This window comes from Gekko japonicus, unplaced genomic scaffold, assembly GCF_001447785.1.
Source record: "Gekko japonicus isolate JY-2015 unplaced genomic scaffold, Gekko_japonicus_V1.1 scaffold167, whole genome shotgun sequence".
Taxonomy (NCBI): domain Eukaryota; kingdom Metazoa; phylum Chordata; class Lepidosauria; order Squamata; family Gekkonidae; genus Gekko; species Gekko japonicus.
The window spans coordinates 1,378,662-1,402,420 of NW_015164670.1; the positions used below are offsets into that span (position 1 = coordinate 1,378,662).

At 55.8% G+C, this 23,759-nt stretch overlaps 1 protein-coding gene across 7 annotated transcripts in view; it reads left to right on the forward strand.

Moving 5' to 3' along the window:
- The window catches only part of TCF12 (transcription factor 12), a 137,743-nt gene extending 115,118 nt beyond the window's left edge, over positions 1-22,625 (forward strand). For 3 of the 7 annotated variants that reach the window (XM_015409186.1, XM_015409190.1, XM_015409192.1), the window contains 9 exons: positions 3,409-3,487; positions 6,427-6,500; positions 7,815-7,886; positions 9,141-9,338; positions 14,098-14,212; positions 15,421-15,592; positions 17,730-17,962; positions 20,890-21,043; positions 22,453-22,625. In XM_015409186.1, coding sequence (XP_015264672.1) covers positions 3,409-3,487; positions 6,427-6,500; positions 7,815-7,886; positions 9,141-9,338; positions 14,098-14,212; positions 15,421-15,592; positions 17,730-17,962; positions 20,890-21,032 — 1,086 coding nt within the window. In that variant the 3' untranslated portion in view covers positions 21,033-21,043; positions 22,453-22,625. The remainder of the gene's footprint in view (positions 1-3,408; positions 3,488-6,426; positions 6,501-7,814; positions 7,887-9,140; positions 9,339-14,097; positions 14,213-15,420; positions 15,593-17,729; positions 17,963-20,889; positions 21,044-22,452) is intronic. The other 4 variants (XM_015409189.1, XM_015409193.1, XM_015409187.1 and 1 more) reach the window with 3 other exon arrangements.
- The last annotated feature ends 1,134 nt before the right edge of the window (positions 22,626-23,759 follow it).

Sequence of the window (23,759 nt, forward strand, 5' to 3'; positions counted from 1 at the left end):
CGGGCAATGAACCTCACTGCCTCCCAGTTGCCCGCATCCCAAGCGGAGCAGGCAGCATCTCTCAGGAGGCCAGATTTGGCTTTGCATTGGCCGGGGAGGGCCTCACATCGCAGAGACGTTTATGAGGAGAAGCCTGGGCCTCTCTTTTTGTGGAGACGGCCGGGTGGGGTGAACCCGATTAACTCACAAAGTTAGGCTGTTGGGCCAGGTTTTTTTTGGGGGGGGGCGGGGGCGGGGGGGGCGTGCCCTGTAGTTTGATCATGATGGGATTTTGGAGCAAGTGTGTGTAACTGGAGGGCGGGCTGTGGTTGTCATGGCAACTCGGTCCTGTCATCGGAGGATGCTGTTGCTGTGGAGGAGCAGGCGGGTCGGCCCATAAATCATCCCTGTCATAGCAGAGGGTGATGTATTCCATCTGCTCGGCCGCTCTGGGCTGCAGCCCACTCTCCTGGAATGCCCGGTGCCACCCGCCACCCCTCTGACCCCCCCCCCAATGCTTCAGGAAGGTGGCAGCAGCACAGACCCTTTTTTTGAAAACAGCTCTCTGCTTAGCACGGCATGTTGACTCATCCCGAGGCTGTAAAGATGCTGTCTTTTCATGGCTTGTAAATATTGTGGGTAATAATGAGGAGGGAGTCTGGTGTGTAATTCTGCTGGTGTGCATCTTTTTAAGAAAGGGGGGGGGAGCTTTTCATGTGTGAATCTGAGGATGCAATCTTTGTTCCTCTGTAAGTATTAAAGGCCGCGCAGAACCCTGTGTGATTAAACGTGTAAGGCCAGATAATACATTTGCAAAGGTTCTTTTATTTTAGGTTTAAGCCTGGATAATTGTGGGCTTAATCTCAGAGCAGGCAAGAAAGAGAATTGTACATGAAAGTATTTACACACAGTTCCCAAAGTCCCGTGGATTATACGTTCGCTTGGATAATGAACCGGCGTAGATAGAAAGCAAAGGAAATCAGGATATTTGCGCCATTTCTAATGTGTTTTCCTGAACATTTGCCAAACAATAACCCTTCAAGATTGTGCCCACTGAGAGTTATATGGCAGGAGGAACATCTGGTTTATTTCAGTGCTTAATGCCAAATCAAAACACTTGGCCTTTAATTTAAAGGAGATCAAAGAGGAGGGCTGTTTAACTTTGTTGATTATATCGAATCTCTTTGTCGGAACCTGTGTTTTGATTCCTACCTCCGAGGCGGGGGGGGGGGGCACCCTTTGTGCCTTTGGATAGCTAACTGGCCAGTGGTCCCTGAACAAAAGAGGAGACAGTGTTGGGACTGACTTTTCCAAGTAATCCTGAATGGCTTTTGTTGCTCTGGCTCCCCTGTCATTAGCATGACAAAGCTGCCCTGAAAGGGACTCTGGAGGGCTGAGAGGAGCTCCCCCGGCTGGGTGCAGCAGCCCCTCGGTCGGTCAGCCTTTGTGTGGGCCTCTCTCTTCATTAGAGCCGGGCATATTGGCATCCCGCAGACTAGAATGGGCCATGACTGGAGCAAAGGAGGGAGAAAAGGAGTCCCGTGAGCCTTTAAGCCTGGCAGAAGGCCCCAGTGATTCATGGGTGTGGGGGGGGGGAGGTTGCATGGAGAATGAGCTCTGCCTTTTGTACTGAAATTGGGGGCCTTAAGAGAGACCTCTTTCCTTCTTAACGAGGCACAGCGAGGATTGCAAATGATGCTGATATTGGATCTTATCCTGCCTCCTCACGATGGACGGGGAAGGAGAAGTTGCTTATTGTGGACGAGAAGAGCCACGAACCCACGTGACTGGCTGGCTGTTGTGTTTCTGGGCACGTGTCTGTACCCTGGCGACCCGGGTCGCAGTCTGGTTTCTGTTTTCCAGAGATGCTGCAGGTGGTGAATTGCAGGAATCGTCCATGCAGGGGGGCACATAGCAAATTGGGTCGCGATACAAGGGCGTTGTTTGTGAAAAGCTTTTCTTGTGCAAGCCCGTCTCGATTTATTTTAGTTAGAAGAACTTTACCCTTCTGCTAAAAACACCCAGGCAGGCTCCAGAGAAGGGGGGAGAACACCCCTAAACCCCAGGGGCAACGAGAGGAATAGATAGAAACACACAGGGGCAGCGGAAGCCGCGGGAGATGCCTCAGCACCACGTCAGACAACCAGCCCTCCTCCCTGTCTTCGGGGCGCCCCCCCCGCCCGGCAACCCCCAGCCATCCGGCCCGTGGCTCTTGCATTGGCCTTCTCGGCATGGGGTGGCTGTTCACAGTCGATTGTTATTGACAGGTCAGATGAGGAGGGCAAGCGGGACGCACAGTTTGCCAGTTGCATAAGAGAACATAAGAGAAGCCAACGTTGGATTAGGCCAATGGCCCAGCCAGTCCAACACACTCTGTGTCACACAGTGGCCAGAAATACCAGGTGCCCTCGGAGGTCCAGCAGTGGGGCCAGGACACTAGAAGCCCCTCCCACTGTTGCCCCCCCCCAAGCAACACCCAACAATACAGAGCATCCCTTGCCCCAGACCGAGAGTTCCTATAAGAACATAATAGAAGCCAACGTTGGATCAGTCCAGTGGCCCATCCAGTCCAACACACTCTGTGTCACACAGTGGCCAAAAACACCAGGTGCCCTCAGGAGGTCCAGCAGCGGGACCAGGACACTAGAAGCCCCTCCCACTGTTGCCCCCCCCCAAGCAACACCCAACAATACAGAGCATCCCTTGCCCCAGCCTGAGAGTTCCTATCTATACCTTGTGGCTAATAGCCACGGATGGACCAGATGTTTATCCAGTTCCCTCTTGAAGCCATCCATGCTTGTAGCCGCCACCACCTCCTGTGACAGTGAATGCCATGTGTGAATCACTCTTTGGGTGAAGAAGGACTTCCTTTTATCTGTTATAACCCGACTGCTCAGCAATTTCATTGACTGCCCACGAGGAGTTCTTGTTCTGTGAGAAAGGGAGAAAAGGTCTTCTTTCTCTACTTGCTCTATCCCACGCATAATCTTATCAACCTCGATCATGTCACCCTTCAGCTGTCATTTCTCCAAGCTCAAGAGCCCCAAGCGCCATAACCTTTCTTCATAGGGAAAGTGTTCCAACTCTTTTAACCCTTTTATATCATTCTAGTCCAGGTGAACGGCCAACTACAGTTGGGCTTCAGACGAGAGGAGGCAGTGGCAGGGCCGGTGTAAGCCCAAGACCGGAAGCGGGCAGGGGGAAAGGGGGTGGGTGTGCCAGAGGGTGTTTGGCATCACTCCCAACTTGCCCATTGTCCAAGCAAGAGGTTAAGCAGTGGAATGAAGGGTGCCTAGCCAGTTCTGGGCCCTTCCAAGGTGGTGAAATGGAGTTGCGGTCACTGCTCTATGACATCTTTTCAGTCTGCTCTTTAGTAGATATTTTTCCTTGTGCTGACAGGTCTCTCTCTCTCTTTCCCCCACTGTTTAGATTTATTCACCCGACCATACCAGCAGTAGTTTCCCATCAAATCCCTCGACACCGGTTGGATCCCCATCACCTCTCAGCGGTAAGATCCAGCGTCTTTTTGCTAGCGACATCCTGTTGGGAACTTGCCCTGTAACTGTCCTCTACGTTGATCCCGAGGATAGAGAGGGGAGTATATCTGAAACGGAAAACCGAGTATATCTGAAGCCGTTGCAGTTGGTGGTACACGGAGTCTGCCAGGCCCAGTGCCTGTTTGGTCTTCTGCCCGGAACATGCCGAGAGAGACCAGCAGGAGCTCTGCCTTGGCTACAACAGGGACAGGACCTCACCCGGACTCCTGCAGGGCCTTGACACTGACCCAACGACACCCACCCACCCCCGCTGGTGGATGGGCCCGGTGTCTCTCTCAACCGCCGTGTATTCTGTCCAGTTCATCAGGCTTTGGAAACTAGCAATACTGTTGATGAAAAATGGGAAATGCTAGATTTTAAGCAGAGGAGGTTATCTTTCACATCACCACTGACAGTAGGATAACTTGCTAAAATCTGCTGACACTCTGCAAGATCGCGGCCTCGCTCCATGCAACCTGGCAACTTTCTGTTCCTCACTAAAGTTTTCCGGCCAAGGAAGAGGGGGAGCTGGTGCAGCTGCATTCTTGCCTAGAAAACCAATGCTCTGTGTAATAATTTGCGGGTGGCTCGGAAGGGCTGGGGGGGAGGGGGAGGAGCCCTCCCTCAGGTGGAGACGTCCTCCGGGCAGCTGCTGCATCCCGAGTGGCTTCTCCGCCGTGGCCTCGGCGGCCTGGGAAACGCGGAGCAGCTGCTTCACAGGCACACGGAGGATTTGTGAAAGCCCCGCTGACTCCGACGTGTTAGTTAACGAGGAATCCGGACTCCTGGCTGGGTGACGTAACCTTATAACACTCTTCCCTACCAAAGCGTGGGGTTTTGAGAACCTTTTATAGGGAAAGCCCTTGCTGCAGCTGTGCTGCCTCGTTAACTGGTATGCAAAACGGGCATTTGTTCCTGCAGGGCCTTGGCCTCAGCCCCCATCTTCACCGGGCTTGTGGGTGGCGTGGAGCGTCATAGACCCCTTGCTGTACTTCCCTTCCCTAAAGAGCTCTAAGGGCTTCCGCCTTCCAGTTTGGAAACTGAGAGCCAGCTGTCTGGTGTAGTGGTTAAGTGCGTGGACTCTAATCTGGGAGAATCGGGTTTGATTCCCCATGCCTCCACTTGCAGCTGCTGGATGACCTTGGGCAAGCCATAGTTCTGTCAGAGCTGTCCTTGAAGAGCAGTCCTTGAAACAACTCTCTCAGCCCCTCCTACACCTCACAGGGTGTCTGTTGTGGGGAGGGGAAGGGAAAGGAGTTTGTAAGCCGCTCTGAGACTCCCAAGTGAAGGGCCATGGAGTGTAAATCTAATCTCTTCTCTCTTCTCTTCTTCTTCTTCTTCTCTTCCCACGTCCTCTGTGGACAAGGGAAGAAACAGCCGGCTCAGAAGGGCAATCAGTGGGGGCCGAACGATTGAGGGGCGCCTCTGTTTAAAACGAACGGCCATCCGTGCAGAGAGGAAACTGGCCTGTGCAAGGGAAAGCCTTTCAGACTAGGGCCTGGGCCAGGTTCAGGGAGATCCTGCCCCCCGGAGGAGTGTTGCTGAGCCATCCGAGGGCCCACCTGCAGTCCGAAGCAGCAGGCTGGGCCCTGAATGCTTTGTGCCGGGACCCTAGAAATAGTAAATTTAGCAAACAACAGAACTATTGGGTGAAACTGTAAAGCAACATAACAGCTGAACCAGCTTTCCAAACCCCAAAGCCCGTCTGCAAGAGCAGTGGCCACAGCCACTGCTCTACATAGCTATACAGCAATAATCTCTCTCCTGCTTGGAACTCGGAAAGGGCTACCCGGAAGGTCTCTCCTCTGAAAACGGTCCAGACTGAGAGCTGCCCAGCTTCAGCGAGGGTGGGACATCTTGTGCTGTCCAGCCACACCACTCGCAATAGAAACCGACAGGAACTGGGTGCCCTTGGAAGCACGGGGGAAAGGGAATCCAGGGGAACGAAGTCTCGGCCCCTGCTGCGTGGTGAGGGTGGAAATAGGCAGAGTGATCCAGTCTCACCTGGTGGGGTTTGCAGGGTGTTTCCCTGCCGAGGAGCGGGGAGGCCCGAGGGCTGCATCTCGAGCGCTGCCTTTGAGGTGCTGAGACGGAGGCTTCCGCTGCTTTTCTGCTGCCTCTGGGGACGATCGCAAGCAGCCACTGGGTGTGGGGTAGTGGAAAGGCTCGTGTGGGATTTGGTGATCTGCTTGCCAGCCACACTTTCCCTGATGCTCTGGTGGCGCCTTTGACTGTGAAAACTGTGAGCTGGCCAGACATGCCAGCAGTGTGTATCAGTAGGACCTGTGGCCGGGTTGGTATAATGCCGTGGAGCCCTGGTTTTATGGCGGTAGAAAAGAGTGCCTGGGATTTAGGGGAAAGGGCTCCAGGATTGGTAGAGGTGCCCCTAGCAACGGTGCGTGGTCTCTGTCTGTTGCATCCTTCACTGTTGTGTGACCTTTTTGTGTCTCGGGGAACATAAGAACATCAGAGAAGCCCATGTTGGATCAGGCCCATGGCCCATCCAGTCCAGCACTCTGTGTCACACAGTGGCCAGAAATACCAGGGGCCCTCAGGAGGTCCAGCAGTGGGGGGCCAGGACACTAGAAGCCCACACACACACTCTTGCCCCCCCCCCAAGCAACAAGAACACAGAGCACCACTTGCCCCAGCCTGAGAGTTCCTGTCTATACCTTGTGGCTAATAGGGGCCACTGATGGACCTCTGCTCCGTACATTTATCTAATTCCCTCCTGACGCTGTCCATGCTTGTAAAAAGTATCACGACACTCAGAGCATCTGTGGAGGCAGCTGACAGCAGCGACAGTCTAAACCTGCCAGAGCCCCAGCATGTCCAATCCTTCGGCCTGTATTGAAACGTGTGTTTTGAATGTTGTCTTTGCCTCTGAGTTTCCTCTGGTTGATTTGGACAGGTGCAAGCCAGTGGTCAAGGGCTGGAGGACAGGCCCCTTCGTCTCCAAGCTATGAAAATTCCCTGCACTCCTTGGTAAGGACCGCTGGAAGGCCGGGGGTACGACTTGGCTGTTTTAGTTTTCTTTAATGAATTCTGCACAACCCTCAAGAGAACCGTAGGGGTAGCATTACAAATGGCTGCCTTCAAGTGAACAATACCAAACATGCCGGTTGGGTCTTTCCCCATCTGTTCCTTGGGCATCCGGCGTCGTTGCTACAGGCAGCTGGTGCGAGGCACATATGAGCGCACATGCCCCCCCCCCTTTGTAAGCCACCAGCTCGTTCTCACAAAGGTTCGAGTAAGAAAAGAGCTGCGGCGAAGCATTCCTTAAGCGTTCCACCGTTTTCTTCTCCTTATTCATTCAGCAATGATACTAGCAGCGCTTTTAAAACAAGTATTTGAACATTTCTTGCTGATAAGTTTCTTTCTGTGCAAAGAATTGATGCCGTTGGGAGTGGAGTGGCAGTCGGATGGAAATGGGTATAAGGAGGCTGAAGGTTAACGTCCTTGCCACTGCTGCGATTTTGTTGCTTCCTCTGTTTCTTTAGTGCCTCTGCAGGGGGGTGTAGCACCGCAATGGCACATGGTCCTTCGAGTCTGAATGCAGTTGGGAGCAACGCTCCCTCTAAGCTGTGGAGTCTTGTGAGCAAGAATTCCACGTTGTGAGCTACTGGCATGAAAGTCGTGAGCGAGTGATTTGGCTACGGCATCAATGAGTTTGCTCTGGAGCCCTCCTTCCTGAGCTGAGACAAAAGTGTGTGAGCTGGAGGCTAAAAACCTGTGAGCTAGCTCACACTAGCTCAGCTCAGAGGGAACACTGGCTGGGAGTACAACGGCTTTTTTTGGGGGGGGGGTTGATGTACTGATCAGGGTTTTACAAATCTTGTCAGCTCCCCCCAAATAACTTTTTCCCTTAAGTCAGCTAACGAGAGAATCTGCATCGTTTGATGTGTCACGTTAAGCATTTACTTTGCTTCCGTTCTCTTTCGAAGTTTCTGGTTGGTCCCACAGCCCAAAATCCTGTTTCATTGTTTATTTGGACAGTCCTGTCCCGTCAGTGGGGCCGACTCGCTCTGCGTGATCCCCCTTGAGTCCCAGGGACTGTAAATGACATAAGTGAATAAATGAAACCATAGCATTTGAGCGGAATGTGCAGCCGGGGGTTTCCAGGGCCTCCCCAGTATCTGGCATTGGTCTTCTTGTTTCTTAGGGTGACGAAATCTTTGTTGGATTAACTGAACTAACCATTGAGGCCGACACCCCCACCCCCACCCCCAGCTGCGTGCCTCACCTCTTTATAATTCCTTAACCTGTGCTTTGCTTCCTGTTCTGTCTTGACTTTGCCAGAAAAACCGAGTTGAGCAACAGCTTCACGAGCATTTGCAAGATGCTATGTCCTTCTTAAAGGATGTCTGTGAGGTACTCTTTTCTCTTTAGATGGTGCCTTTGTGATTTGCCAGTTTAACTCTACTTACACATTTCCTCCGAAGGGAGCCATCTGTGTGGTGTTAGGGCAGCATGACACAGGGACCCATCCCTTTCTTCAGCCGGTTTGTAATATCAGCACATGGGTGTTCTTTTTTCGAAATAATGTTTGCATAATTTCAAGCAAGCAATAAACCTCAACAAGGGAAAGAGGATGCCATAAGAATGACGGTCAGAGGATGTGGGAAACCCAAGTTTAAACACACACACCCCCACCACCCACCCAGTGCCTGCTCGGTCTTCGAGGGGGGCGGACATCAGTGCTCCCTCTAAGCCGTGGAGTCTTGTGAGCAAGAATTCCACTTTCTGAGCTGCTGGCATGAAAGTGGTGAGCGAGCGGTTTGGCTGCTGCATCCGTTAGTTTGCTCTGGAGCCATTCCTTCCTGAGCGGAGACAAGAATGTGTCAGCCGGAGGCTAAAAAACTGTGAGCTAGCTCACACTTAACTCAGCTCAGAGGGAACACTGGTGGAAATGCTCTGAGTGCTTGGGAGGATGGAGCAGGGTTCTCGCCGAAGATCCGGAAGCCCAAGAAGAGGGAGTCCCCGGTTGCCGGTGGCACACTCCTGCCCTTCTGCCCACGCGGACAGACACCCGAGGGTAGCTGATAAATCAGAGCACTTTAACACACACACACACACGAAAACAGCAGAATATAATAAGAGCGATAACACTGAAAGGAACACAGAAGCATAAATAGCCCAAGATACTGAAGGGAGCAGTTGAAAACAGTAAGCAGCCATAAAATTGGAATTAAATAGCCATAACAGCCAGTCTCAAACTCTGTGAAAGAGAGCCAGTCCCCAACCATTCCACAGCCGTAAAGCTGCCCCCCCCACACACACACTACTCCCCTCCAGATTTGGAACACAAACTTTTTAAACTGAAGAGCCACCATCTTTAGGGAAACTGTGCGACATTTGTTTCAGTCCTTCTCTTATCCAGAACCCCCCCCCCTTTTTAACATTTTCACTAATGTCTCTGTTTGTGTCCTAAAATGCTGAGTCGAGTGACTCTTAGGGGGTCGCCTTGGCTTCAAGGCAGGGCTGCTGCACCCTCTTCATTCCTTCCCCGGCTCTTCTGACACGGCCTTTTCCCGCCTCCCCTCGTAGCCAGCATGAGAGGGTCGTGGTGTTGGCAGAGGGGTGTGGTAAATGACCCTCCTGCTCCCCCTCCCCCTCTCCCCGCAGCAGTCCCGGATGGAGGACCGCTTGGACAGACTGGACGACGCGATCCACGTGCTGCGGAACCACGCGGTGGGGCCTTCGACGAGCCTGGCCGGGGCCCACGGAGACATACACAGTTTACTGGGACCATCCCACAACGGGCCCGTGAGCGGCTTGAGCTCCAGTTTCGGCGCGTCCAGTCTCGTCACGACCAGCCGGCTGGTAAGCAGCCATTTCCTCTTTGCCTGGGTCTGCGGGACGGGTCGACTCCTCCCCCTCCTCCTGCTGCCTCCTGGGTTTGAATCCTCTTGCTAGCAGGTCCTGAGCAGGAAGGGTGGGTGGTCGGTGGTGTTCGTCCAGAAGGAAGAGCCGGCAGCTGTGCCTGCTGGAGGTGGCCACATGAGCCTGCAGTGTGATTGTGGCTGCGAAGAAAGCGAATGCAAACCGGCAGCTGTGCCTGCTGGAGGTGGCCACGTGAGCCTGCAGTGTGATTGTGGCTGCAAAGAAAGCGAATGCAATCTTAGGATGCATTCACAGAAGCCTTGTGTCCAGATCACAGGAGGTGGTCGTTCCGCTCCGTTCTGCTATGGTCAGGCCTCACCTGGAGTCCTGTGTCCAGTTTTGGGCACCACATTTTAGGAAGGATGTTGACAAGCTCAAGCGTGTCCAGAAGAGGGCAACCAGGATGCTGAGAGGGCTGGAATCCAAGTCTTATGAGGAAAGGCTGAGGGAGTTGGGTATGTTTAGCCTGGGAAAGAGAAGGCTTAGAGGGGACATATTTGAAGGGCTGTCATGTAGAAGGTGGAGCAGATCTCTTCTCTCTTGCTCCGGATTGCAAGACTAGATCTAATGGGGGGAAATCACAAGGGAGTCGCTACCGGCTAAATATCAGGAGAAACCTCCTAACTGTCAGAGTGGTTGAGCAGTGGAACGGACTGCCTCGGGAGGGGGTGGAGGCTCCTTCGCTGGACGTTTTCAAGCGGAGGCTGGACGACCATCTCTCGGGTATGTTGTAGGGCTCTCTTTCGGCTACACACCTGCAGAGTGCAGGGGGTTGGACTAGAGGACCTGCGAGGTCCCTTCCATTCTGTGATTCTATGGAATGCCCCGTACGAAGACGGGTGTGTGCAGATTGCAGGGGGACTTGGGGAAGGGCCGTGGTGCCCTGAGTGGAGCATCTCCAGTTTAAAAAAAATGATATGGAAACAGCCCCACCTGAAACAGCTTCTCCCAGTCCCAGGAGGCCAGGCTGATCTGGAGCAGCCCAGTGCCTGACTCTGTGTGTGTCTCGTGAACTTGCACGGGTGCAGGAGGGGACTAGAGCCCAGCGGGTCCTTGGGAGGGATGCTGACCCGGGGAGGGGGGGGGCGCTGTGCCTCAGTGGCGGAGCACCTGTCCTGACATTCCCGGTGGAAAGAAGCCCTGGTGGCAGTGGGACCTCTTTGGGCTGTCTCAGACCCTCGAAAGCTGCTGCCAGGAAGAGCAAGGCCAGTGATGCCAGGGGTGCGGAGAGCCCCTGGGGACCTGGGTGGGCACAGGCACTGCCCCAGAGCCTGGGTCAGACTCGGTGTGCTGCTGCTGCTGCTGTCCTGTCCCTCAGGGGCCGCTGGCTCGGCTCCTCCTTGGCCAAGTGCGGAGTTCTGCGTTTCTAGCCCCCGTGTGCTGAGCGAGACGGGCCGTCCTCCCCTCACGAGCAAGTCCCTCGGCCGGTGGGCATTCATTAAGATTCAGCAGCACCTTCTGAACATACATCAGCAGTGCAGTGAATGTTAGCTGCTTTACTGACTTTTGCAAAAATTAGATTTCCTTGGAAATGTCCTTGACAGGAGAAGCAAGGAAATGAGTGATTCAGCTCCTTCATTACGAGTTGCATCACCAGGCACAATTTTATTGTTACACTTGCTTAATTTCTGAGCCAGCTTTTCAAATCCATTTCCTGCTTCTCTGTTAATTGTGGCTGCTTCAGCGGCTCTTTATTCCACCCAGAACGTCAAGTCCTGCCCCATCTCGCCTTCCGCTGAGCGTGTGGAGGAGGGATCCCTTCCGTGTCAGGACGGGCCTGGCAGGGGCTGCCGAGCCTGACGACACAGCCCTGCCTGAACTCTCTGGCCAGGGCAGGAGCCCCCCGGTGCCATTGCCAAGGAGTGGGCACTCGCCCCAGATGTGGGCATAGGCTTCCTTGGCAGAGCGGGGGCTTAGGAGCTGCTTTCCCCAATTCTGAAGGGGCACACAGCACGCTTGAAAGCAGTCAGAGAAACCAGTGGTAATACCTAAAATGAAAATGTTCATTTAATAAGCAGTGTGTGTTAAGCAGGGTAGTAAGAACCACAGCGTGACCGAGTGGGCAGAAGACTTGGATGCAGAAAGGCAGCGGCGGTGGACAAGGAAGTTTTTACACGTACCCAACACCCTTCCTTCTGAGTGGACGGGTTCAAATTAACTTCATGAGCAAGGGTTAGGGTTAGGAGCAACCACTGAGAAGACCCTGCACAAGGTCCTAAAGCAGGGCCTCTCCACCTGACCTCCGGTCAGGGAGGGGTCCTGGTGTGAACTTTCTGCCTCGGCCTCTTGGGGAGCCTGGGGCGATGACCAAGCACACCTCCTGCCCAGCGGTCCTGTGATGAGCTGATACTACTCTGGTGTGTCTTTGCGTCACTTTCCCCTGGAAGCTTCCTGGCCCTTGCCTCCCTGGGTTTGCCACAGAGCGTCCCTGGACAGTGTCTCTTGGAGGATGCCTCCCCAAAGGCCAGCCGGCAGGGCTGCTGATGTCGGGCGCAGAGAAGCCCAAGCCCCTGGCCGAGGGAGGGCCTCCCCAAGGAGGCGTGGCACTGTGCCTTCTGGCGGGGGCTCCTGTGTGGTGCTGCGTTGCGCTCTGACAAGCCTCGAGAGTTCCATGATGGGAGTGGTGCCGTTTTATGGGTTTGTAATTCATGGTTAAGGATTAAGTGTGTGGTAGGTAGCGAACATGAAATTGAGCAAACCTCAGAGGGCTGCGGAAAACAGGAGGGCCTGGCGAGATCTTGTCCATGGGGTTGCAAAGAGTCGGACTCGACTGTGCGACTGAACAACAACAACAACAGGCAGCGTCAAGCGATGGAAGAGGTGGAATAAAATTATTCTCACTAAAGTAATTATGACCAGATAGGGAGCCACCCAGAAGGTCTTCGGCAACATTGTGAAACGTGAGAGCTGTTTAGATGATTGGGAGGCAGTTCCAGAGGAACCAGGAGATACTGGCGGGGGGTGGGGATGAGGTGCTGGGAGGCCCCCACAAGACTTGAGACAGGCGGGGAGGGGCTTTGAGCTGCAGCCGGTCCAGCCTCCCCTCCAGGAGGGTTTGAGTGGTCCAGCGTGAACAAGATCCTCCGTGGAGGCTTAGAGAACGAGCAGTTGGATTCGATTCGAGAGAGTGCTTGCTGAGCTTCGGAAATTACCTGTCGGCCTGTTGTGGTTAGATTAGGCCCTAATGTGAACGTTTCCGCAGGTCTGACAGCTGCCTGGTGTGAACCCCTTGCTCCAAGGACAGTGTCACAGGGACATTCTGAAGCCGTTTAGACATCTGGGATGAAAGCCCCCTTGTGTTCGAGCCCCCCTGGAACTAGAATATTGAAACACTAAACCTCTGAGGCAGAACCAACCAAGCTTTATTTTTTTAACTCTCCCCTCCTCTCCCCTCCCGTGGATGGAGCTTCCTGCAGCCTTTGTGGAGAAGGCGGTTTGTGTTCCCAGCCCCCGAGCCTGGGCTGCCAGTGATACCGAAGCCAAACTTCTTGCTGCCCAGGCTCCAGATCCTTCTCCTGTGGCTTTTTTTTTAAAAAAAAACACCATACCCTGGCCAGTGTTAAAGAAAATCGGAGTATCACCCAGGAAACATTAACTAGGCCCTGTGCGACTATTCCTGGGGTGGGGTGGGGAGTGAATCGGAGCTTATGGGGAACGGTGTAGAATGATTAAGGCGATGAACCTGCATCAGGGTGTGGTGCCTCGGTTCTAGTGGGAGCAAAATACTTGAGCGTGTGACGGGGAAGAGCTGCATTAATTACTCAAGAGGGGAGTCCAGGCTCAGCAATTTCCTAGGATTGGAAGAGTTATTGAAAAACTGAGTTTCTCCTGGCAAGCCGGATCTCACCAGATCATGGAACCTGAGCAGGGCCAACCGTGGCAAATATTTGGATGGGAGACCTCCAAGGAATACCAAAGCCGGGAGGCAGAGGCAGGCTGTGAAGCCACGTGTGTCTGAACGTCATCCACACTCCAGTAGGAGTTGCCAGAGGTCGCCATGACTTCCAGGCATGGGCACACACACACACACACTGCAAAAATACGAAAAGAGAAAGAAAAACGTTTCTTACGGGCTTAATCGGCTGCTCTTCACTGGTAGGCATTCGCATAAAAAGCTACCTCACTGGACCCTGGCAGGTGGCCTACGACACTTCCCCTCCTCGCCAGCTTGGTGTGTCTGCATGGTTCTGCTGTAGAGTTCTTTGAGTGGCCTTTGTTTCCTGGTGTGGAAGGGTTTGGCATGGGCCCAGGGCAGGGTGTTCTTTGCTTCCTTGTGGGAACAAGGCCCACTTGGAAGTGGTTTGCTCAGGGGGGCCGTTTCTTGCTGTGCCACCGGACCAGGCTCCTGCTTGCAGCCCGCCTGGTGCCACACTGGCGTCATGTCGAGGAGGGTGAGGCTCTGTGCTGCAAGAACGGGGGGAGGGGGGGCAGGTTCTTCCGGACTCTGGCAGGTTCGCACGGTTGGCCCTGGGATGCGTGGACAGTGTCATTTCCCAAGAGGCTGGTCTGGCTTTGCAGTTCTCAGCGTGTGACGTTAGTTGCCATGTGCACCAGAACGCTTTTCGCTTGGGGCACAATCCACTGGGGAGTTTTCCTGTGTGAGCCTCCTGTGGCCATTACTGTGGAGGAGTTGGGCTTTTCTGTCCCAGAGTCAGCTGCCCTGCTTGGCTGAGCCTGTGTGTGCCTCTGTGTGTTCCAGGGCGCCTCTCACCGGGAAGACAGCGTCAGCCTTGGAAGCAGCCACTCTGTCCTGCCCAGCACGGTTCCTGCTCAGAGTGCAGAACTCAACCATAAAGCACCAGAAAGCTACAGAGGTAAGCCCTGCCCCGCCCCCGGCCGGATGGGGGTGCCTCATCTGCGTGCGCATCCGCTGCCCTCTTCCCTGGCTTGACGGTGCCTCTTCAGGACAGACATGGTGGTATTTGTGAGCCGACTGCCTCCCGAAGGGAAGCGGTAGTATGCACTTCCCGTGAGCCTAGATGCTCCTGGATCACCCCGTCCCCCTTGCCCTGAGCACTCCTGGCTCGCCTTTGCATGTTGTTCTGAAAGGTCCTGGCCATGGGTGGGCATTCCTGGTGAAGGGGGAGTCGTCTTCAGCCACCTGCCCTGTGAGTCACGCTGGCACATTTCGCCTGGAGCATCTTCTGCTGCTCTTTGCGCAGAGGATAGTTGGGGGTTAGGGCAACCGGTTCCCTGTCTCTCTCATCTCCAGGGGATGCGTTTCCACCGGAGGATGCATTTCGTAGTCCTTTTGCAGACGTTGCCGACGTAGGCTTGTGTTCCAGTGTAGCGACTTTCTTTGCAGTGGCAGAATCAGTTAGTTAACAGGTCTCACTTCGAAAATTCTCTGATCGTTTCTAACCAGCTGGCTGTTAAATAAGCACCAGGGTCATTCAAGTCGAGAAGAAAAACCTTTTTTATTTGTCGCCCAAACATGCGAAACGGTCTTATACCAAGTGGCACGAATAGCCCGCTCAGGTCTCCTGTGAGCGGCCGCAGCTCTCCATGATCTCCGGCTGAGAAAGACCATTCCCATCACCTGCCCAGGTGACCCTGTAAGAGGAGATGCTGCTGGGGGGGGGTGTTGAAAGCAGATGCTCCCCCCTCCTACAGCTGAGCCAAAAACCCCTCCCTAAGCCCTGCTTGACATTTTTGATCTCAGCCCCTTCCCCCAATGCGGGCATGCTTTGTGACTGTAACTCAGTCCTGTAGCCAGATCAGTCTGTATGACACACACCTCTGCCCAAGCGGACCCTCAGAATACCCCACGTGGCTGCATCCGGGGGAGTCTGAAACTCTGACCCTGTTCATGGAACAGAGGTGGGAAGAGAATTCCCATGGGAAGGCTCTGGAAAGCCCCGCCTCCACTCTTAACGTGCCGGTCCCCTTTTCTGTATCTTATCAGCGGCTGGATGTGAGTTTCCTGGCCGTCCTCCTCTTAGCAGGGCGAGTGTGAGACAAAGGGGGGGGGGGGCTGGTGGTCTTGTGATGGGCAGTGACGGCCTGTTGGCTTTGCACGCAGCACTGTCGGCGGGGCTGCTGGGCCAGTCCGTCGCGTTGGGTCCAGCCGAGATCAAGTCGGAGCACAAGGAGAAGGATGAAAACGCACACGACCCTGCCTCCTCCGATGACATGAAGTCCGACGACGAGTCCTCCCAGAAAGACATCAAGCTCTCCTCCAGAGGCCGGACGAGGTAGAGCGGCTGCCCTCCCCGTGCCCCGCTGGTCTGGGCCACTGGTCTGCCTGCCACGAGGACGCCTTTGGATGGAGCGGCTGGGTCCTGGGGGAGGCTCATTAAGGAGAGCACGTGTGGGTTTAAAACCCGTGGCCCTCTGCACAGTCCACTGTGGAAGGAATGTGGCGTTTCCCTAAATAGTTCACGCAGGCTCCCAGCCCCCCAGCCTGTGGATAGCTGAGCTCCCCGCTGGCCAGCCGAGAAGGCGCTTGCCAGTCAGCAGTGGGAAGAACAAAGTGGCAGAATCGGCTCTCTCTTTCCTGCCTGCCAAGGTGGCCTTTCGCCTTCATTCTGGGGGGTTTCATTCACTCACACAAGATGGGCTTGTGCAGAACAGGCCAGGACAAATATTGTGTGAGAGTTTGGTGCGAGAGCCAGTTTGGTGTCGTGGTTAAGAGCGTGGACTCTAATCTGGGAGAACCGGGTTTGATTCCCCACTCTTCCTCCACTTGCAGCTGCTGGATGACCTCGGGCAAGCCACAGTTCTGATAAGAGCTGTTCTTGAAAAAGAGCCATTTCTCTCAGAGCTCTCTCAGCCCCGCCTACCTCACAGGGTGTCTGTCTGTTGTGGGGAGGGGGAGGGAAAGGAGTCTGTCAGCCCCTCTGAGACTCCTCTGAGAAATGAAGTGCGGGGGGGGGGTAGTATAAATCCAATCTCTTCTCTTCTTCTTTGGCTCCAGGAGCGAGCCCAGAAATTTAGCAGCCACACATACTTTTCAGCCTTCCAGGGTTTCATGTTTTAGTGACCGAATGTTCAAGTCCTTGGTACCCCGGACCCCAGACCCTAACCTCTTCCCAGGGTCTCATAATTTTTTTTTAAAGCGGTGATCAAAGTGTTGTACTCAGGGCTCCCTCTCAGCTGCGGAGTCTTCTTGTGAGCAAAAATTCCACTTTGTGAGCTCCTGGCATTAAAGTTGTGAGCCAGCGATTGGGCTACTATTGCATAACTTAGGTTGCTCTGGAGCCATCCGTTCCTGAGTTGAGACGAAAATGTGTGAGCCAGAGGCTGAAAAACTGTGAGCTAGCTCACACTCACTCAGCTGAGAGGGAACACTGGTTGTAGTCTATAAATTGTTGGGTAATCTTGATTTGTGATCCGTCACAACGAAAAGCTGACCTCTAACCCTAGCCTGACTTCTCCCTAATTTCTCATCATCCCATTGCTGCTTCAAAAAGCTCCATTTGATTGAAAACCAGAGCCCCAGTCTAGAAGGCTATCGGTGAAGAAATGCACTGGCCTACCACCACTGAATGGCAGCAGAAGTAACGTTTCCACTCGTTTGAAATGCAAGGGAAGGGACTCCTGATGGCCGCCACTGAAGGGCGGTCACTGAGCTCATGGACACGCACTCAGCAGCGCCAAGAACTCCAGACACACTTGTTTTTGTGTCATGCAATGTAATATTTTGATGTGAAATTATAAATGAGCTTCGGATTGGATCCAGCCACTGGTGTCCTTCCTTCTTTCCTTCTTTCCTTCCTTCCTTTTCTTGGTTTTGGCCAGGCGTCCGTCCTTATTATAGCCGTTGTGTGTGGCTCTTGTTGATGCAGGTCCAGGGATCCCAAGCACAGCCGTTTTGTTGGTCGGGGGGGGGGGGGCCCTTTCTCCCCCAGTGGAAAAGCTGGTTGGACCCCACCCTTTGAACTTCCACTGTGAATTGTTGAAAGAGGCTGCAGTGAAAGCGGTGCTGGAAATATGCGGGCCCCCACAATGAGGTTGCAAAGGGCTGTGGTGACCTGTGGGCATCCGGGGTTTGTGGAGCCCTGGTGTGGGGGGGGGGGGGGCAGGGGCTTACCGTCTCTCGTAGGGTTTCTAAAGCAGACTTCCCAGGTAGTGCTGACTGGCTTGGCCGGGATCCAGGGGTCATGCTGTTGATGCCAGACACGAGGCCGCCAGCAGTCGCCCCCGGAGAAGCCCCTTGGCCCGGAGGAACTGGCTTCGAGTCCCGTCCTGTGGGCCTCCAGGAGTCCTCCGTCCCTTGCCTTTCAGACGAGGGGAATGCAGTCTGGGGCGGGGGGTGGAGGGCGGGCGAGTGCCGTGCTTGCCCGGAGGAGGCCTCTCCCAGGGCTCAGGGTCCTCTCTGTGCCTCTGCAGCAGCACCAACGAGGACGAGGATCTGAACCCAGAGCAGAAGCTGGAGCGGGAACGGGAGCGGAGGATGGCCAACAACGCCCGGGAGCGCCTGCGGGTCCGGGACATCAACGAGGCGTTCAAGGAGCTGGGCCGGATGTGCCAGCTCCACCTGAAGAGTGAGAAGCCCCAGACCAAGCTGCTGATCCTCCACCAGGCCGTGGCCGTCATCCTCAGCCTGGAGCAGCAAGTCAGAGGTGGGCAGGGCGGGGGGGGGCTCTGTCAGCCTCCTCAGCAGAGGCGGGGCTCCTCGTGTCCCGTCTGCCCCTCGGCGGGTGGGGCTCGCGTGAAGACAGGATAGACCGGGGGGAAAAAAGGGCCAAGGAGGGCTGGCGGGGGCAGAACGCCTAGGGGCTGACTGGCCAGGCCCACTGGGGGTGGAGGTGGCTGGGCCCAGGAGGGGGAGGCTCCCGGGGGGTGGTGGTCTGGAGGGGGCTTCTTATTCAGGTGCCCCTGCCGGTTGCCAGCTCCTGCATAAAGTGTATTGATATGGAATGGGGTGTGTGTGTGTGTGTATGCGCGCAGGAAAGGGCTCAGTGTTTGTGCCAGTTCTTGTGGACTTATTTTATGGCCGAAGGGAGGAAGTGCTCTTGACTCTTGAAGGGGGAGGGGAGAGGCTGCGGTGGTCCCCGGGAGGGCTGATGAAGCCGAGCCCCCCCCCCTTTGTCTTCCGTGTCACGAATGTCCGCGCTGAGCGCTCTCTGCCCCCGGAGCCCCAGGGGCTCTGGATCACCACCCTTGGCTATAATTTCTTATTTAAATTACGTTCTGTCAAGTCCATTTATCATAATCCTTGTGGGGCTTGCCAGACTTCGGAGGGGCACCAGCTGCTGCCAAGAGCCAAGCTGACCCTTCTCCGTGGCTCCGTCTCCTCCCGCCCGTGTCATCATCCTTGAGACGCCCTCTCTAGGGGTCGGCTTGCAAATCAGGCAGCCGCTCCTTCCTGGCTGCTGCCTCTGCCGGAGTGGAGCTGTGGCCGCCCTCCCTCCGGTGTCCCAGAGAGTGTGGGAGAGACCTCGGAGCCCCCACACCCAGTGTTCCCTCTAAGCTGAGTTAGTGTGAGCTAGCTCACAGTTTTTTAGCCTCCAGCTCACAAATTTTTGTCCTAGCTCAGGAAGAATGGCTCCAGAGCAAACTAATTTATGCAGTAGCCAAATTGCTCACTCACAAATTTAATGCCAGTAGCTCACAAAGTAGAATTTTTGCTCACAAGACTTCACAGCTTAGAGGGAACATTGCCCACACCCCTCCCATCAAATGGGCCACACACACACACACACACACACACACACACACTCACGTGAGCCCGTGCTCTCGCTCTCTTTCCCCCCTCCCTGCTTAAATCCCTCCCCGTGAGCCAGCCGGGCACAGCTGTGCTTTGTGTTGCGCTTTCTCATCAGATGTATTTCCAGCACGCACGGGGGTGTGTGTGTGTGTGTGGTGTTTTGAAGCACTGAATGACATCCTGCCTGCTCTGGCGCTTCTGCCAGCCACGGTGTGTGCATGCGCGCGCGCAGTTTCTCTTCTCCGCTCCCACCTGGGCGTGGGAAAGGGCCAGACTAACACGCTGGGGGGCGGGGGGGGGGGGGGGGGGGGGGGGGGGGGGGGAGGGAAGCATCCCGGTGGCAGTGGCAGGCCTGCATGCAGCCACACCGGTGGCCTTGCCGAAAGGGCTCCCCCAGGCCCTGCCCGGCCTCCTGTCGCCGGTTCCCTGGGAGGGGTCCTGCTGGTCCGGGTGTGGGAGGGGGGCCAGCCTGCTCGGCGTGCAAGTCTGGGCGGAGGGGACCTGCAGGGGTCAGCGAGGAGGTGGGCATGAAGGCCCTGCTGGCCTGGGAGGGAGGCAGTTTCCCTACAGACATGGGCTCCCGTGCCGGGAGGGGACGGAGGAGGCCTTCCGTCCGCATGCTGACTCCAGCCTGGATCTGAGGAAGGGGGCAAGTGCCGGGGGTGGTGGTGGCAGCGGCTCATGGCCCGGCTCTCTGGGGCGGGTGTTGCTTCACTGGCCGAGCTGAAAGGCCCTCTGCCTGGAAGCTGCACCCAGGGCACTGCTGCAAGGGCCGGAGGCTGGCTTGATTTAGCTCTGCCTGTTGGTGGGCGGCTGGCTGGACTCAGCCCCCCAGACGTCCTGGGACGGTTGCAGCACAGCCGGCTGAGGGGGACCCCAGCAAAGACGGAGGTCCTGCACCTGAGTCGTGGGGGATCGGGGATCGGGCTTCCGGTTCTTGGTGGGGCGCCGAGGGTGAGGAGTCTCAGGGTGACGCTGGATGCCTCGCTCCCTATGGAGGCCCGGCTCACTTCGGTCGCCAGATGGTCCTTTTATCATCTTCGGCTAATCAGGCAACCGGTTCCCTGTCTCTCTCTCTCTCTCTCTCTCTCACACACACACACCCACAGGGGACTTAGCTACGGTGATCCATGCCGTGGTCACTTCCAGGCTGGATTACTGTGGCTCGCTCCAGGTGGGGCTACCCTTGAGCCTGATCTGGAAAGTGCAGGCAGTGCCGATTGTGGCAGCACGCATGCCGCGCTGACTGCCCTGGCTGCCGACGGAGTACCGGATTTGGTTCCAGGTCATGTTTTTGACCTTTGAAGGCCTGGGATCATCAGACCTGTGGGACTGCCCCCCCCAATACGCTCGTCTGACCAGCCCCTCCTGGGGGTCCCCAGCCCGAGGGACGCCCGCTTAAGCTTTGTCAGGCCTAGGGCCACACATGCCCCCACGTGAGCCCAGGGGCCCTGCAGGACACACTGCAGTTGCGCAGGGCCTGTAAAACAGAGCTCTCCCGCCAGGCCTTTGGCTGAGGTGATGGACGTCCACCCGTTCTGCTCTCCCCTGTCCACGGTCCCCCTCCCAGGGCCCTTGCCCGTTTTGGGTATTATTTGGGCACTGGCGTTCCTTGCCTGACACGAGGCACGGGTTTTTGTTCTTCTTCGTTCCTGCCTTTTATTGTCCTCTTGCCTGATGGTTTTATGTTGTAAGCCGCCCTGAGCCCACTTGTGGGGTAGGGCAGGGTATAAATAAATAAGCAAGCAAGCAAGCATGCTGGGCCTGACTGGCCAGATCTCTGTGGTTTGCTTCCTCCCATTCTAACGGCCTCTCTTCTCCTCCTCCTGCTGCCCCCAGAGAGGAACCTCAACCCCAAAGCAGCCTGCCTTAAAAGAAGGGAAGAGGAGAAGGTGTCTGCCGTATCGGCAGAGCCGCCACCCACGCATCCAGGAAGCCATCCTGGGCTTAGTGAAACTACCAACCCTATGGGTCATCTCTGAACACCGGCCAGGTAAGGTCCACGCTTGCGCTTGCGGCTAGAGACTCCGGACGATGGCACTTCCCTGGGGGTGGGGCCGGCAAGGGGGGGACCCGCTGTGACGGGGTGCTTTCCCTCTCTCGGGGCTGCCACCCAGCCTTCCACTGGCCAGGCATGCCACGCTGCAGGTGGGTGAGGCTTGGGGCTCACGGGTAGAAAGCAGTGTCTCTTGGGAGCTGGCCCAGAGCAAACGTTGACTTCCGCAGCAGCTGACTTCGTGGAGCTGCCTCGGTGGAGGGGCTGCAGGCAGAATGCGGACGTGAATCTGTCCTGCTTCCAAGGGGAGGGGAAAGCGGGCAAGGTAGGGGGAGCCAAGCACAAGGCACAGACCCCTGGATTCTCTGTGTGGCCAGCCCCGCCTTCCTTTCTTCCGATTCCAGCTCTGGGAATCAGCCTGTCTCTGCTGGGGGCAGCTGTGCCTTATGAGTCTGCCCCCCTCCTGCTGGCCGTCCACAGGGTCGGGGATTTAGAGCTTGGCTCGGCCTGCCTCCACGGAGAATGGCAGCCCCCGTCAATCCCGTGTAGTTTGGTGTCGTGGTGAAGTGTGCGGACTCTGATCTGGGAGAACCGGGCTTGATTCCCCACCCCTCCTCCACTTGCACCTGGCTGGATGACCTTGGGCAAGCCACAGTTCTGACAAGAGCTGTTCTTGAAAAAGAGCCGTTTCTGACAAGAGCTCTCTCAGCCCCCCACCTACCTCACAGGGTGTCTGTCTGTTCTGGGGAGGGGAAGGGAAAGGAGTTTGTCAGCCGCTCTGATACACCTTTAGGTAGTGAAGGGCCATGGGGTATAAACTCAATCTCTTTCCCCCCCCCCCTTCAGGTGTGGTGGGTTTGTGCTGGGCTGGGATGTGGGGCCCCAAGTCCCCAGGGTGCTCCAGGAGTAGACCCACCTGCCACCAGTGTTCCCTCTCAGCTGAGTGAGTGTGAGCTGGCTCACAGGTTTTTAACCTCCTGCTCACACATTTTTGTCTTAGCTTAGGAAGGAGGGCTCCCGAGCAAACTAATTTAGACAGTAGCCAGACCGCTGGCTCACAACTTTAACGCCAGTAGCTCACAAAGTAGGATTTTTGCTCACAGGACTCCACAGCTTAGAGGGAGCATTGGCAGTGTTCCCTCTAAGCTGAGTTTGTGTGAGCTAGCTCACATTTTTTTAGCCTCCAGCTCACCCATTTTTGCCTCGGCTCAGGAAGGAGGGCTCCAGAGCAAACTGATTCATGCAGCAGCCGAATGGCTGGCTCACAACTTTAAGGCCAGCAGCTCACAGAGGAGACTTTTTGCTCGCCGGACTCCACAGCTGTCTTTATGGAGAGGGAAAGGGCAGCCCTTGGGGAGCGGTGCCTGCGGGCGTGGCGTTGCTGACAACTTTTGTTTTTACCACAGAATTCTGGAACTGCGGGGAGGAAGCCTGAAAGGTGACCTTTCCTTCCTAAGGACACAGACTAAAAACCGCACTACACGGGAGACACACCTGACCGGAGAAGCAAGCCCTCCCCTGGCCGGCGGCACCTGCGTCCGAGGGGGCGGCGCCAGCCTCTCCTCCCCCTCCCCTCCGCTCCTCCTCTCCACAGGCTGTGGGAGTTGCCTTGTGCCTAAATCGAATTGACACACGCATTGTAACGATGATGAGATTTTATTTATTCGTAGTGGAACTGTAAAGGTCTGCGTATGAAGGGGAAAGTTAAGCCTGTTGAAAGCTGAGAGCGTATTTCACTTTGATGCCGGCGTTCAGGAAAGCTGTTTTGTGTCCAGAGAACAGAGCCGCGAAAAGCCACCGCGCACCTGCCCCGTAGCATTTCGAGCCGACCGACCAGTGTCTTAAGGGGGGGGGGGGCAGAGGGTCCTTTGGCCACCGGGCCTGGTGTGTGCCGCCTCCTCCCGAGGTCCCAGTACCTTTGTGCAGGGGCCGTTTCAGGCGGCAGCATTTGGGGGGCTGGAAGGGGGGTGTTTCGTCCCTTGAGATGTGCGTTCGTGTCTAATGAATACCCTTTTAAGGCTCCTAGAAAGGCTTGTCATGCGAGGAGCACTGGCTCACCCAGAACCATCGTTTTAACGTCTTCTGAGCAGCGAGTACATATCCAGTGTTAGCTGTGTGCTAAGCACAAAAGGTGCGGGGATGCATGGAGGACTCTCCTCGTTTCCCTGTCGCAACCTCCAGTGAACAGCCTGATCCAAAGATCGCCGCAACGGGTAGCAGGCTGAACTGACTGCACACCACTGGGACGCAAGAGTGTCTGTCGCCAGCCTGTTCTCCGTGGCGTCTCTCATCCGGGTTGCCAGAGTGGAGAGGGAGGCTCTAGGGTGGGATGGCTGGCCAGCGTCCACCGGGCGTGTGCCCTTTCGGCGTCCCTAGGAACTGTCTTCCGCTGTCACATCCCCGGGGGAGGGGGAGCCAGCCAAGGCCAGGCCGCGCCGGGCGGGTCTCTCTTCCCGGTGGCCCCCTGCTTGCGTGCGCAAGAGGCTCTGATCATGTGAAAGAACAAACAGACGCACGCGTGGGGCTCCACACGGCCTCTGACTTTGCGATCCTGTCTCAGGTGGCTCCAAACACATCACTGGGTTGTGCCATGACCAGCTGGACTTTGGTTCGCACCGGTCCTCCCCAGTCCCGCCCGACAAGACGATTCTCCGTGGCCTTGTTCTTCGTTTTTCAGTGTTCCCTTGGCTCAGTGAACTGACGCTCACGATGG